At 45.4% G+C, this 14,457-nt stretch overlaps 1 protein-coding gene across 50 annotated transcripts in view; it reads left to right on the top strand.

Moving 5' to 3' along the window:
* The window catches only part of CAMK2G (calcium/calmodulin dependent protein kinase II gamma), a 164,769-nt gene that overhangs the window by 102,256 nt on the left and 48,056 nt on the right, over positions 1-14,457 (top strand). For 26 of the 50 annotated variants that reach the window (XM_065551541.1, XM_065551544.1, XM_008171395.4 and 23 more), the window contains 2 exons: positions 1,507-1,590; positions 2,181-2,223. In XM_065551541.1, coding sequence (XP_065407613.1) covers positions 1,507-1,590; positions 2,181-2,223 — 127 coding nt within the window. Of the gene's footprint in view, positions 1-1,506; positions 1,591-2,180; positions 2,224-11,545; positions 11,609-14,457 lie in introns of all 50 variants that reach the window. The other 24 variants (XM_042850156.2, XM_008171394.4, XM_042850172.2 and 21 more) reach the window with 1 other exon arrangement.

Genomic DNA, 14,457 nt, shown 5'->3' with positions numbered 1-14,457 from the left:
AGCATGTTTGTATGCTTTGAACTGTGAGCTTGTAGGTGCTGGCATGGGAAAAGCCCACCTATTTTATAGCATTATGTAACCACTGCTATATTGAAGAGATGCAGAACAAATGGCTTTTAATTTCAAGGCTGTTTTATCCAATAGCCATTGATTGTCAATGCAGATCATTGTCATGTGCCATATCTAGGGAAACGTCAGCTTGAATAGCCTGGCCCCTGGGTATCCTGAGCTCTGCATCCCAGCCCCAGTTTGTCATAGGGGCTCTTTGTTTTTCACAGGAAAATGTGGAAGTGCTTTCGTAACACCTACAAACATTCCATATTGCCACTAGCCATAAGTGTAATGCTAGTGGCCATGAAGCAGCTTTGACAAGCTCTCTCCCTTGAGAGCTTTCTCCTTTCCAGACCAGGAGCATTGTGGTTCTCACATTTTCTGCAGAGCTAGTAAGAGGATCCTGAAGTATAATTGACAGCAAGAAGCTCTTTCAAAGGGGACGGCCCAGACTTCCCACCCCCCGCAACAGCAGTGCAGATTGTAGCCAGCTTTGAGAGCAGGGGTGGCTAGGTTTGAGGTCACAGTAGAGGTTCCCTGCGTAACTTTGTAGAATCTGAGCACAGTGCATGCTGTTCTCCCAGGTCTTAATGAATTTGTTTGAACCAAGAGAGCTGCTCACGGCAGGGCTGTAATGCCTACGGGTCAGCATGATAGTCCATCGCCCACTGTCCTTGTAAAGCGAATGCAGACTAGTAGATCTGTGTTAGAGCAAGAGCCAGTCTGGCATCAGCCTCCGGTTTCCGAATGTTCCCTGACTCTCTAACAACACTTCTGGGAAGTGCTTCTCTTGCAGCTGATGTGACCCCAGCCGAGTGCTGGTGACAAGTGCACCCCGCTGGCTGGACACTGCACTCAGGCTGTCAGCTGATGCGGTAGAACTATCTGACTGAGCCATATGACTCCACAGCTGTATGCTGAACATCATATTCCGCATCTGATGCAAGGGTGCTGGGGGCTGTCTTTGTACTCGCAGGTTCGAAGAGCAGCCTTGTCCAAGAGGCATCAGGATAGCCAGACAATGGTCTTCACTCACTGGCTTGAATTTTCCTTTTGAGATTTAGTAACAAGATCCGCCTCTTCCCCTCCCCTCTTCCCACCCAGCGTAATTGCTGGTTATGCACTTTTGCCTCAGATCTGTTTTTGTTCTTTAGTGTCTGAATGATGGAGAACTTTGCTCTTGAATGACTCACTTTCTCAGACATGGGTCTGTGATAACAACCCACCTTGTTTAGAACCTCTCGCCACAGGGGGATGGTTAATGTCAACTTGCAGTTGGTTTCTGCTGCCAGGTCTCTGCAGGGTCCATTAGGAGCAGGGCACCCAGAGCTGAGCTGCTCAGTCATGTTGGTGTGCATATTGGCTGTAGCGTGTGAGCGGAGAGCTGGAGGGAGAACTCAACTTGCTGATTTGTTTACAATTATTTAACAATCTTTCCTTGTTCCGGTCTTCCAGCAACGATCCACCGTGGCCTCCATGATGCACAGACAAGAGACTGTGGAGTGCTTGAGAAAGTTCAATGCCAGAAGAAAGCTGAAGGTGAGTAGGTGTTTGCCTTTTTTGGGAGGGGGAATGTGGGAGGGTGGTGGTCTAGTGGCTGAAGCACAAGGCTGGGAGAACTGGGATCTCTTCCAAGCTCTGCCTCTGACTTGAAGTGTGCCCCACATCACTTCCCCTCTCTGTGCCTCAGTTTCTCCCTCTGTGCTGTGGAGCAAATACCTGCCTTGCCAAAGGTGTGCTTGAAGATTAGCTCATTAATGTTTGTCAAGTGCTTTTTGAGATCCTCTAATATAAAGTGCTCTAGAAGTTTCTTTGCGGGTTGGGAGATTTCTGTAGGTACAGAAATTCATTTCCCTTAGGGTCTGTTCTCTCCATGCCCAATGCCCACCTGGCCCCCACTTAAAGAGAGCTGAAATAACCAAATGAGCACTCCATGCTTAAGACCTGTTACCTACCATGCTGATCGGTCTTCTGGCTCCCAGCCCCAAAGTAACGTAACCGTTCAATAGCAGCTGCTGGGAGATGGAGAGGATCTTGGTAGCCTGTCTAATCCCGAACCACTGGGATTTCTGCATCCCCTGTCTGAGATTTATCGCTATTTATCCCTGCTCTCTCCTTCTCCCCCGCAGGGTGCAATCCTCACAACAATGCTGGTCTCACGGAACTTTTCTGGTAAGTTCTCCCTACCCTTATCCCGTCCCCCTTATTTCTACATAGATCTGGATGCATTTTAACCCTTAAGGGGTGAGTCAGAGAAGAGAGGGGCCTTGTTCTGTTTAGCATTCCAAAATCCATTAGTTTTGCCCTGGCCAGTGACCAAGAGGGAGAAACATTAGACTAATTCGGGGAGGAGCCTGCATCTGGAACAAGAGGGAAATCCAGTCTGCTACCAAAATCCCCTCATGTTTTATTGCAGGCTCATGTTTGGGATGTTCTAGTCGGCATCAATCAGTTTTCCCTTTGGAAACCCTAATTATCAGGGACTATAACTGCAACAATGATTCCCTCAGACCTTAGCCAGGGACCTGGCTCCACCACTGGACAAGAATGATATTTCAGGGGAGAATAGCCATTAGGGTGCTGGGTATCCCTGGCCCAACCAGAAAGTCTCAAACGTGCAAGCTATTAGGTGTTTCCATCTCTGTCTCTGAAGTGGCTGTGAGGCTCGGTGACCATTAGCTTGGCTGCCTGCTGAACATTCTGTGCACTTACTGAAAACACAGATCCAAACATTTCAGTCAAACGAGTGTTTTGAAAGGTACATTTAGTTTGTTAAAACTGCTAAGCTGCTGGGTTGTGCTATCATTAGTGTTTATCCCCAACTGATACACCTCTTCAAGTGGGTGGCCTTTCTGAGCCCATGTGCCTGTCACAGCTTAGACCACTCACTCACCCTGAGCCATGTTTTCCTCTTTAAAAGGTAGTGTCTGGGCAGTAATTCAATTGAAATTTTACTGAGCCTGGCTGTATTAGTCCATACACCAATTCTCCATTTGGAGCGTAATTTAGGGATGGTTAATGAAAAGCAGCCGTAATGGAATCTCCTCCATCCCTCTTCCCTTTGCTAAATGCTTTAATGGTGGGCACCAGGTACATACTATCTATGGTATAATGCAGGAAACTCCTAATTACGCCAACAACAAAGGACATATGCACACTCACTCGTGAAATCTAGGTGGCATCTCCCTTCCAGCTGGGATTCATGTCATTCTGGTGGTGTTATTCAAATAGAAGACCTGTGCATCAAACCCCAGAACTGTAGCGGGGCAGCCCACAGGAGCTTGAGAATTGATTATTGGCCCCGCTATAAATTCAGCCTGTGTAAGCATGTCAGGACATGGAGAAAGATCAGGCTGGCTATAGCAGCAGTTTTACGCACACTCCTTGGTAATTGTGCAAAGGGTCCATCTTCACTGCAGCTGGGAGGTGTGATTCCCAGCGCGTGGAGACAGACGCGCACTAAAAATCAGTGTGGATGTTGCAGCATGGGCAGTGGCTCAGACTAGCTGTCCAAAATCCAAGGCCTCTTGATCCCCTGGGTCGGCGTTCGGGTCAGCCTGCGACCCCGCCCATGCGGTAATATCCACACTGCTATTTTTAGTGTGCTAGCGTGAATCTGTCTACTTGTGCTGGGAATCGCACCTCCCAGCTGAGGTGTGCACATAACCCCGAGAAATGTCTCTGCAGGAGCTGAAAGCTGTACCTTGTGGGCCTAGAGTGATTCTAAAGCAGGTTAATTGTTAGGAGGGCCTGTGTGCTCTCATGCAGCCATTGCATCAGCTAAGGTTGTGAAAACCCTTTCCCCTATAACCGTCCTCAGTTTCCCCTCTTCCCACTGGTACAAGCGGTTGTGGGTCTGGTTTCCTTCGCTCAGTGACACAACTTTGTTTAGTTTAAATGTTAACGTAGTTGTTAATTCTTAGATTAGTGTTTACAATAAATAATAGTACTGAATTAATTTTTAGTAAGACTAATTGTGTGATTTACTTATGGTGCGACTGGGGAAGGGTTTGGGTTTGGAGCACTTCTCTTTGGGTCAGAAAATATCCCTTGTAGACCAACATGTTGGGTACCTGAAATGCCTGGGAGAAGTCAGTGGTGCTTGGCTGTGCATCCTTTATTCCCAGACCTAGACGCATGCTGGAGGAGGCTTGGTCTGCTCACTCGTCTGTATCTCAGGAGCCAGTTGTTGGAGCCAGAGATTTTGGTTTCATCACTGAATGAAAAGAGGAGGAAATATTTGGGTCTGGTGGCCTATTCTGAGCCCCTGTACTGTTCGATTCAGAGACTTGGAAATACTCTAAGAGAGAGGCCTGAAAGAAGTGCTACAGAGCTGGTCTCCTAGTTCCAATCCTCCCATATTCATTGATGGGGGAGACTCCACAAGATCAGACTTTCAAGGGCTGCTGTAATGTGAGATTCCTCTAAAGAAGAGCTTTCAGAGCCAGCCTGGGCCACTTTAATACTTCTGATACAGAGGTCTCCCCTTCATGTGCAGCCTTACTGATCTACAACCCAGTCCGGTATCTGGTTAGCTTTTGCTCCTACTTCCCTACTATATTTGCCTGGTCAGAGGTCAGACCTCTAACATTTCAGTGAAAGTGGGGATCCCAAGTCTTGGTTTGTGTGACTAATTGGGCCTTATGGCTCTTGGGGCATGAGACCATCTCTTGGCAGTGGCAGGCTTATTTGAGAGGTGACCTCTCTGCATTGGAGGAGGAGGAAGAATAGATGAAATTTAGTTTAAGTTGGTCTCCTCGCTGTGATGACAACAATAAGGCATTACAAGAGATGATGCTGAGCTTAGGCCTTAGACTTTCCAATTGCTGCAGTCCTGGAGAAGGTGCACAAACTCGCTGGCCTGCTGGAGATGAAGAAGGCACCCTTCCTATAAGCAAAGGATTGATAGATCCAGCCAGGGGGATCTGGCTGGCAATGCTCAGCCTCCTCCTTGCCAGCCAGGAGACCTGACTCTGTTTCACACAACAAGGTCTTGTTTTTCTTCCGAACCTCCAGTCTTTGGTCTAGAGGAGGCAGGGTCACCTGATGGTACACTTCTCAAAACAATGCTTCAGGTGCCTCTCACATGTGAGACTAGGCAGGGGTCCTGGATTTGCTAGGAGAAGAGTTCCAACTGGAGTCACCCTGTTCCCCTTTCCCATTGGAGGGATTGAAATGGGACAGGGCTAGGTGTCATGCTCTGACCTGCCTGTGATGTCTCAAGCCTTGGCTAGTCTTACTACTCCCAAAGGTCAAACTCTCCTCCAGTTCAGTCACGATGCTTGGAGGCCTGGGTCTTGAGCCCTTAATGTCTGGTAGGATGGTGTATTCAGAAGGGTGAAGCAGCAGGCTTGTCGCAGTCCCATGTTCCTGCCCCCAGAAAAGCATGTGTTTGTAAATGGATACATTTCTTTTCTTAGGTGTGTAGTAGTAATAATAATGTGTTACCCCTCACACTGCTTGGCTCCTCTAATCCTCAATCAGTTACTAGAGAGATCTTGGTCTAATCCCTTTCCACAGTTAAGGTAGTTAACTTGATCTCATCATTTCACTATTCTGTTCAAAGGACCTTGTCCTCATTCAGCCATACATTATCAGTCAGTTCAAGGTACTAGGCCTATGACTGCGTCCCTTGAACCACTTGGGAGCTACTGTTAGCTCCCTGGTAGCTATCTCCTCTGCCAAGGCGGTGAGTGAAATCCAAACTCTGACACTGGACCTTTTTTATGAAGCAGTGCTGTGTTGCTCACCTGAAACTTCTGCCCAAATTGGCTTCAGACGTTCATCTGAAGCAAACCATCTCTCTCTTCTGGGCTCGTCCCCTACATCCTCATAACACACTCATGGGGGTTTGGGGTAGTGGCTAGACTGCATATATTAGATGTCAAAAACTGAGTTACTACTTTTGAGAGTCATCCTATTTGTTTATAGCCTTTGAGGGAAGTGAGATATGTCCAGAAATCATCCAAATGGATGAAACTCAGTAGCCAAGCCGACTACAACCAAATGAGCTCTAGACTGGAGAACTTGGAACACATTTTGTCAGATGAGTGGCCATCTACACAGCTTGTCTCCATAATGTATCTATCACCAAGATTTGTAAGGCTGCCACTTGTAGTTCAATTCACATCACTTGCCAGCTCTGGATCTAAACTGGATGCTCATTTGTAGAGTAGTTGTCATTCAGGGTGAAATTCACTGCCGTGCAGTGGGCCATCGCCAGTCTTGTGCACCACTTAAACTCTCAAAATAGACCATAAGTGGGATTTAAGTGGTGCTTCGACCTTGTGCTTGATCCTCCATCTTTAACCACTCACTTCTCAGCCCTGTTGTTGGGAATTGCTATTGTTTGCTCATCTGTGTGGAGGAGGAGCAGAGGCAGCTTTGTGAGGGAGAAAGAAAGCTAACCTGGCAATAACTGGAGTTCTCCATGTGTTGCCTCTACAGTCATGTTGACCCGCCTTCATCCTCTCATCTGAAATTTTTATAGCTATAGTTTAGGTGAGGGTGAGGTGAGCAGAGGACAGCTCTAAGGATAGAGTCCTTTATAACTGTGACAGGGAGACTGGATTGCAGACAGTGTGTGCGCCTATAAATGTTAAGCTGTAGACCTGAGCAAATGGTAATAAATAAATATTCAAATTCCAAATCCAAATATGATTAAATACTCCCCAAGCATGTTGTGTTTGCCTTCCATGAAAGTTTGAGTGGCTGAGCTTTTCTAATAGGAATACTTGGAGGCTAAATTTTAAACTCCGTTATTTAGCAAAAGCAAAGTTTGAATTGTGTACGTGATTAATATTTGAAATTCATACTGCACTGTGTTATGTAAGCGTCCATTCATGGAACTGAAATGAGACCACATGTCTGAAGTAATTCACCAGCTCAAGTGAATTTTGAAGGTGGATTATGAAGTGGGAAATTGGACAAGAAATTTTGAACAACAAACAGATTTTGAGAGCTATGTGATCTATTTGCGGATACTTCCCAAACAGGAAATGAGGTCAAATTTAATGAAAAATTAGACAGTGCTATGAATTGTTTGTCCATCACTATTAAAATGCTTTAGAAAGGTTCTGGAATGGCGCAGGACTTCTAGAATGTGGATCTGCTATGGTAACATACTCTGAAAACTCCACTTGCTGGTGAGTAAACTTCCCTTTTACTCCCATCTCTGGATCCTGTTGATTTAATTATTTTCTCAACTGTGCATTTTTTTCTGGTGTAAGAGTGAAATTATGCTTCGGCAGGGCAAATGAAATTGTGAAAATGAGGACCACCACCGGCCTTTGTCCTCCTGTCACACCAACCCCCAAACTTCTCTGAGGTTCACAAAAAGTCCGTTAACACTTTTTTTGTTTGGCATCTTTGCATTCCTGCCTCTTCCCAACCTGCTTACGGCAGGAAGTGGGGAGTGCTGAAATGCTACAAAAGGGTATTCTTGCAGTATCCTCAATCTACTGAATGAGGAACAGGCTGGAACACTCAATGCGTCTGACAAGAACTCCAGCCCAAGGGGCAGTCAGACCATCTGAACCTTATAAGTCTTAACTCTCATGTTGCGTGCCACATAAATGCACAGGGGTAGGTGTTTTAGGAGGTGGATTTCTGCAGCAGTAGTGAGATGTTTGAAAACATCTTCTGAAACAGACTTGGGTCCAGATTTTTAAAGGTGTTTTGGTGTTGCTGTGCTCAGCATTGCAATGCCTAACTGATTTAGGAGCCCAAATATTTTCAGAGGGGATTTAGGCACTTAGTCAATGGAATTTAGGCTCCTACGTGCCTGGCTCGCTTTTGAAAATGGCACTTAGGCTCCTAAATCAGGTAGGCACTGCAATACTGAACATACCAGCACCTAAATGCCTTTACAAACCTGGCCCTTAAAAACTAAATTTTTGTCTTCCATGTCTGATTTCCTGTCTTAACCTGACTTAAGGATGTTTGATTCTGTGTGGGGTCGGCAGAGGCTAATGGAAAAACCACAGGGCTATCTGCTCCATACACCTTCTCCAGTAACAGCCACACGAAAGAGAACCAGACTTTCCCTGGTTGATGATGATAGAAGCTAAAGAGGATGCCCCTGGGTTGAGTACTCGAATCTTGAGCCTCAATGAATTCTGCCTCCCCTCCTTTGCCCCGAAGTATGGAGAAGCAAGGTACATCTGGGAGATGGAAAGGCAGTCTCAGATCCTGCCCATGAGACTTTCCTGTGGAGCTGAAGCAGATTAATTCCTCTGAAAGTGCCATTTGATCACATTGCATTGCAGACCTGTGCGTGCCTGGGACTAGTTGTTTGGAAAGCTGACGATATGAAGCATATGGGCAAAATGCAGGTGCACATTTTCCCCCTGCTAACTGCAGTAGCCTGTGCAGGTGGGGGAAAAATCCAAATAAAAGGGTTAACTTATATATTAACAGAGAGGTTTGCTCCTTTTTATAAGCAGCTTTTTCTCCTTTTCACCCTCCCCTTTTCTCTCCCTGATCCTCTGCTTGTTTATCCTGTCCATTCGAAGTGACTGGCTGCTTTTCATGTTCTCTCTCGCCTTCATTAGTTTCTTCTACAGAATGAATGTAGTAGTGCTGAGGAATAAATGCCCCCCTCCATCCCTGCCCTCACGGGGAGGAGGGAGTTGTTGAGTGCAGTTCTTTCTGTCTAGCTGACTTTTCCTGACGTGCTTGCCGCTTTCCTAAGCGCTCCGATGTTCTGGTCTAATGCCTGAATATGTGACTGTTACAGCAAGGCTGGAGTTAGAAAATACCTCTTCATAAGGGGGAAGAGTCCCACACAGATAACTCACCCCATCCAGCGACCTGTTGGTACCTTAGGAAGATGAAACGCTAAGGGAGGGAGGGATAACTCAGTGGTTTGAGCATTGGCGTGCTAAACCCAGGGTTGTGAGTTCAATCCTTGAGGGGGCCATTTAGGGATCTGGGGCAAAAATCTGTCTGGGGATTGGTCCTGCTTTGAGCAGGGGGTTGGACTAGATGACCTCCTGAGGTCCCTTCCAACCTTGATATTCTATGATTCTATGTAAATCGCTGGGAGCTGTTACTCCTGAGCCATGTTTCAATAGCAAGTCAGTGGATGTTTCCAGAGGAAAGGTCAGAGACTTTCAGATAGAATGATTAGAGTGCAGTGGAGAATACTTATTCTTTGAAATAACTGCAACTTTACATGGCAATTACTAGAGTAATTGTGCCTCAGTCGCCATCATGGCAGATGGTTACACAGGTTATTTCAGTTCAGTCATGGGATGCCCCAGTCTTTGTATTCCTGTGTCCGACGCATGGAGGCCTTGGGTTTCTGATCCAGTGGCAGAAGGGATATTCTCCCTGTGAATCCAGGAGCAGTGTTGAGAGGCCCTGTGATAGACTTGGGTGGCACACCCCCTGGTTTATGCTGAGCATTGCCAGTTGAGGTGAGATTGGTGTTAGTGGGCATCTCTTGAAGGTTGCTGTCATCCTATGAGATCACAGAAGGTGATCACACTTCCTGAAATGCATATTCCACCAGCTGTAGTCACGGAGGCTCCTATTCCTTCAAGAGTTACAGGTGTACAATAGACAACACTCCCCACCACTTCTCCCTCACTAATTTTCCTCTTAAGGAGGATGCTGTCAAGTAATTTAGGCCTCAGATATTTGTGTATATTAAGATCTAGTTAGAAATGGCCTCTGGATTCTAAATATCTCTATTTTAAAGACCTCTTTGCCCCACTCCATCACAAAGGAGTTTATTTTAAAATCAAACTTTTATAGTATGGACAAATAACAGATGTCTCCTCCCTGTCAGTGTTGCAGCAGCAGTTAACTAACACATATGGTTTCCACATCTGTGTTCCCTGCAGCTGCTAACATTGATGATCCTAGCACACAGATAAAGAACTGAACCAGAGAATTTCTAGAGCTCTTCTACTCTGTTTGAAATACAGGAAGAAAAAATACCAGTGTTCACCAGAGGGAGAAATTATTATTATTTATTTGTATTCTTGGAAGCATGTAGGGAGCCCCAGGCATGAGCCAGGACAATTGTTTTCTCAATCACAAATGGATCTTAGTATATAAATATTCTTGAGGGTGCACAACCTCTTGGAGCTTTGCAGTGGAGTCAGTGGTGTTACAGAAGTGCACTACAAGGCAAGGTCAGAAGGGATTGATAAAGAGGTGCTCAAATCCCCATAGTGCTTTTGGTTCCTGTTTTAGTGCTAGTCTGTCAAATTTGGAATTGCTTCATCTCTGACAGTCTTTGGGTGAGTTTTTGTGGGGGTTTTGGTGGTTTTGATTTATAAAAAGCTGCTAAATTAACTGTCCATTTGACATCTTGTTTTTGAAAGAGAAGAGATTTCCTGTTGTAGAATTTCTGAGTCTAGAAGTTTCTTACCAAGATTCCTTCCTGGCTCCTTTAGAAAATCAGTGCTAAAACTGAGAGGTGAAAAAAGTATTTCTACAGCCAGCATTCACTGTGTCTCCTCTCTTTGAGATGGTCCTGTTCCCTATGAGATTATGAACAAATTTCTGAATATTCCTGGTGGCAGGATGGAGGGAAACAAATGTCTCACTCCTCCATGAAAGTGTATTTGTTCCCAGCCTGTCTTTCCTTTGTCACTGTCCCTTGACATCAGAGGAATTTGTCCCAGCTCCAAGTGATACACAATTTGAGATATGAGGCAATCTCTATATTGAAAAAAAATCTTTGAAGCTCCTTCATTTAGACAAGTTGTGGTGCCATGTTTAAATACCAGCGTGTAGCTCTATCTTCACCACCACCTTCTTTTACAGTCCCGGATCTGTCTCTGGATATGCTGTGTCTGAAGGGTCTGACTTCACCTTTAAGCTCCCCTGACTCTGGGTGAGGCCAGAGCTTTTCATTCCCAAACTCTACACATTTGGGGATGAGAATTCCAGGCTGCCAGAGGGTTGGTTGTGTTAGCTATTCTTGTGGAAATTAGTTCTTCTACCACAGAAAGATTTGTCATGGATGCCCTCCAGCTTGAGAGGTTCCTTTCTCCCTCTATTTGATATGTTTATCTATTCTTACTCCTGTTGGGTTTTGTTGTATGTTAATACATAACTTCATGACAAGATTTAGATGTCTGCAGCCTTCTCCAAAGCCTCTCCCAAAACACTTCACTACAGGCCCATTGACTTTAAAATAAACAAATCAGACCAGAACCCCACTGTTTGTTCCTTCTGGCTTCGCTGACATTGAAATCCATAGCTTGAAAATTGGTTCTCAAAACTTTGTTATGACTAAATCCATGGCTTTCCAAACGTCATTCCCAGGTCCTTGGAATCCCCCCAGACTGGTCTCTGTAGTCCAGTTTGGTTTTGTCTTTGTTTGAAGGACATAAATAAATTTTAATTCAGAACTTTACATTCTTTTCTCCCCACCTTTCTTTAACACTAATTTACTTGCATCTTGCTCTCTCTTGTTGTTGATTGGCCTTTATTGCTTTATTACGGCTCCTCCCACTGAATGATTCTGACCAATCAGTTGGCAGGCAGAGCTCCGCCCCTGCTTCAGCCGCTATGAGTGCTACCGGCCTGGCTGAGCAAGGTACGTGGCATGAGTCCTGTTATCTCCTGAGTGCCTGAACCTAGCCCACACCCACTCACTGCCAATAAAAAACAGCATGCAGTGCCTGCGCACCCAGTGAGACGTCATCCATGCTTGCTGGCTGAGAAATTGGCATGCAGAACAAATTTCATCTAATCTGGAACCATCACCACATTGATCTTACTGAATTACTAACCAGATCTGCAGGCCAGACATGTCTAGGGCCCTGCAGCGAGACCTACACATGAGAGTTGGGAGGGGGAATTGACGTGTGTGTGGCTAGTGCCTGCTATTTCAGAAGATGGGGCTGGGCAGATTTAGCTCAAGAATCTGAATTTAAAACTTTGGGAAACCCAAACTAAAGGGCTTTGTTTACCTGCGCTCTTCAGAACCCTGTTGTACTAAGATGGATCGGGTTGATTGTTACCCTACAATGGCAGGTTGCTCTGAAATAACCAGCTACTATGTCCTAGGATGACATGGGACTGGGTTCCCCTCTGCTTCCATTTCTTCTATAAAATAGGGTGAATTAGGACAGTAGAGAGCCCTAGAGTCTCTGTTCCCAGTACAGTATTGGCTTAAAGCAAGAAGGAAAGGCTCTCTGTTAGGCTACTGTTGGGCAGTCAGATTTCACAAAGCTGAATTCAGTGCTCTTCCTTCCCGCCACCCCCAAAAAATGCCTTGAGACCATAACAGTGTCTCAGCCCTGCACTGCTGCAGGGCTGAGGGAGCCAGTGCTGGCTAGTGAGCTAAGTGTAGGGGTAAAAGCCATGAAATTCTGGGTGGCCAAATTGAGACTGGCAATCACTGACGTGTGGCGTGACCTGAGGCCTGCCACCCGGAGGTGAGGCGACTGCGGAGCACACAGACCAAAGGACTGTTGTTGAGAGAGAAGAGTGAGAGGAATGGGGCTCAGAGAAGCATTCTATGGCATTGTTTGGAGTTGGTATTTTGGTCCCATGTGAAACGCTGCCCCTCAGCACATCCAGAGTGTCCAGTGTTCATTGCTGATGAGTTCAGCATGAGGGGTTTGTGACTCTTAATGCCACGACTGTGAGCCTAAGGGGCTGACTTTCATTTTCCTCAGAGGCTAATACAAGACATGCCTGACCGGCAGAGGGAGTGGGGGTTGTGCTCTGTGCTTCTCATCAGAGATTAATGGAGAGATGTTAAACCAGGAATAGAAGTACACGTTAAATTATAGGACTTGCAGTAGGGGCTTTTAACAGCACTGTGGAGGGAAGGGGTTTTTGAATCTCCTTACATAGAGGAGGTGGGGAGGGATGGTCAGTGTCCCATGCTTGGAAACCAGCGAAGTATGGGTGCACAAGACCTTTTGTCAAACTGCTTGTCTGCTCCTCTCATTAAAGTAAGTCCTGTCTGTCTGTCGCTAGCTGTAGAAATCCCACCTACATCCTCTGTGATTTCTGTCGGATAACGTGTACAGATTAACCAGTGGGTAAATTATGTAGTCTCTTCTTTGCTTGGGATGTCTGCCGCCTCTTTGTCACAGTGATAGAGTGCATCTCCTGTATCCTCGGAGTATCCTTACAAATCATAAGAACATAAGAAAGGCCGAACCGGGTCAGACCAAAGGTCCATCTAGCCCAGTATCCTGTCTACCGACAGTGGCCAATGCCAGGTGCCCCAGAGGGAGTGAACCTAACAGGCAATAATCAAGTGATCTCTCTCCTGCCATCCATCTCCATCCTCTGACAGACAGACAGGCTAGGGACACCATTCCTTACCCATCCTGGCTAATAGTCATTAATGGACTTAACCACCATGAATTTATCCAGTTCTCTTTTAAACGCTGTTATGGTCCTAGCCTTCACAACCTCCTCAGGTAAGGAGTTCCACAAGTTGACTGTGCGCTGCGTGAAGAAGAACTTCCTTTTATTTGTTTTAAACCTGCTGCCTATTAATTTCATTTGATGACCCCTAGTTCTTGTATTATGGGAATAAGTAAATAACTTTTCCTTATCCACTTTCTCCACATCACTCATGATTTTATATACCTCTATCATATCCCCCCGTAGTCTCCTCTTTTCCAAGCTGAAGAGTCCTAGCCTCTTTAATCTCTCCTCATATGGGACCCTTTCCAAACCCATAATCATTTTAGTTGCCCTTTTCTGAACCTTTTCTAGTGCCAGTATATCTTTTTTGAGATGAGGAGACCACATCTGTACGCAGTATTCGAGATGAGGGCGTACCATCGATTTATATAAGGGCAATAATATATTCAGTCTTATTCTCTATCCCCTTTTTAATGATTCCTAACATCCTGTTTGCTTTTTTTGACCGCCTCTGCACACTGCGTGGACATTTTCAGAGAACTATCCACGATGTCTCCAAGATCTTTTTCCTGACTTGTTGTAGCTAAATTAGCTCCCATCATATTGTATGTATAATTGGGGTTATTTTTTCCAATGTGCATTACTTTACATTTATCCACATTAAATTTCATTTGCCATTTTGTTGCCCAATCACTTAGTTTTGTGAGATCTTTTTGAAGTTCTTCACAGTCTGCTTTGGACTTAACTATCTTTAGCAGTATAGTATCATCTGCAAACTTTGCCACCTCAGTGTTTACCCCTTTCTCCAGATCATTTATGAATAAGTTGAATAGGATCGGTCCGAGGACTGACCCTTGGGGAACACTACTAGTTACCCCTCTCCATTCTGAGAATTTACCATTAATTCCTACCCTTTGTTCCCTGTCTTTTAACCAGTTCTCAATCCATGAAAGGACCTTCCCTTTTATCCCATGGCAGCTTAATTTACATAAGAGCCTTTGGTGAGGGATCTTGTCAAAGGCTTTCTGGAAATCTAAGTACACTATGTCCACT

This window comes from Chrysemys picta, chromosome 7 (assembly GCF_011386835.1).
Source record: "Chrysemys picta bellii isolate R12L10 chromosome 7, ASM1138683v2, whole genome shotgun sequence".
Classification (NCBI taxonomy): Eukaryota; Metazoa; Chordata; order Testudines; family Emydidae; genus Chrysemys; species Chrysemys picta.
Note: the sequence above shows the minus strand (reverse complement) of the source record. Positions and strands in the feature narration are given on the sequence as shown.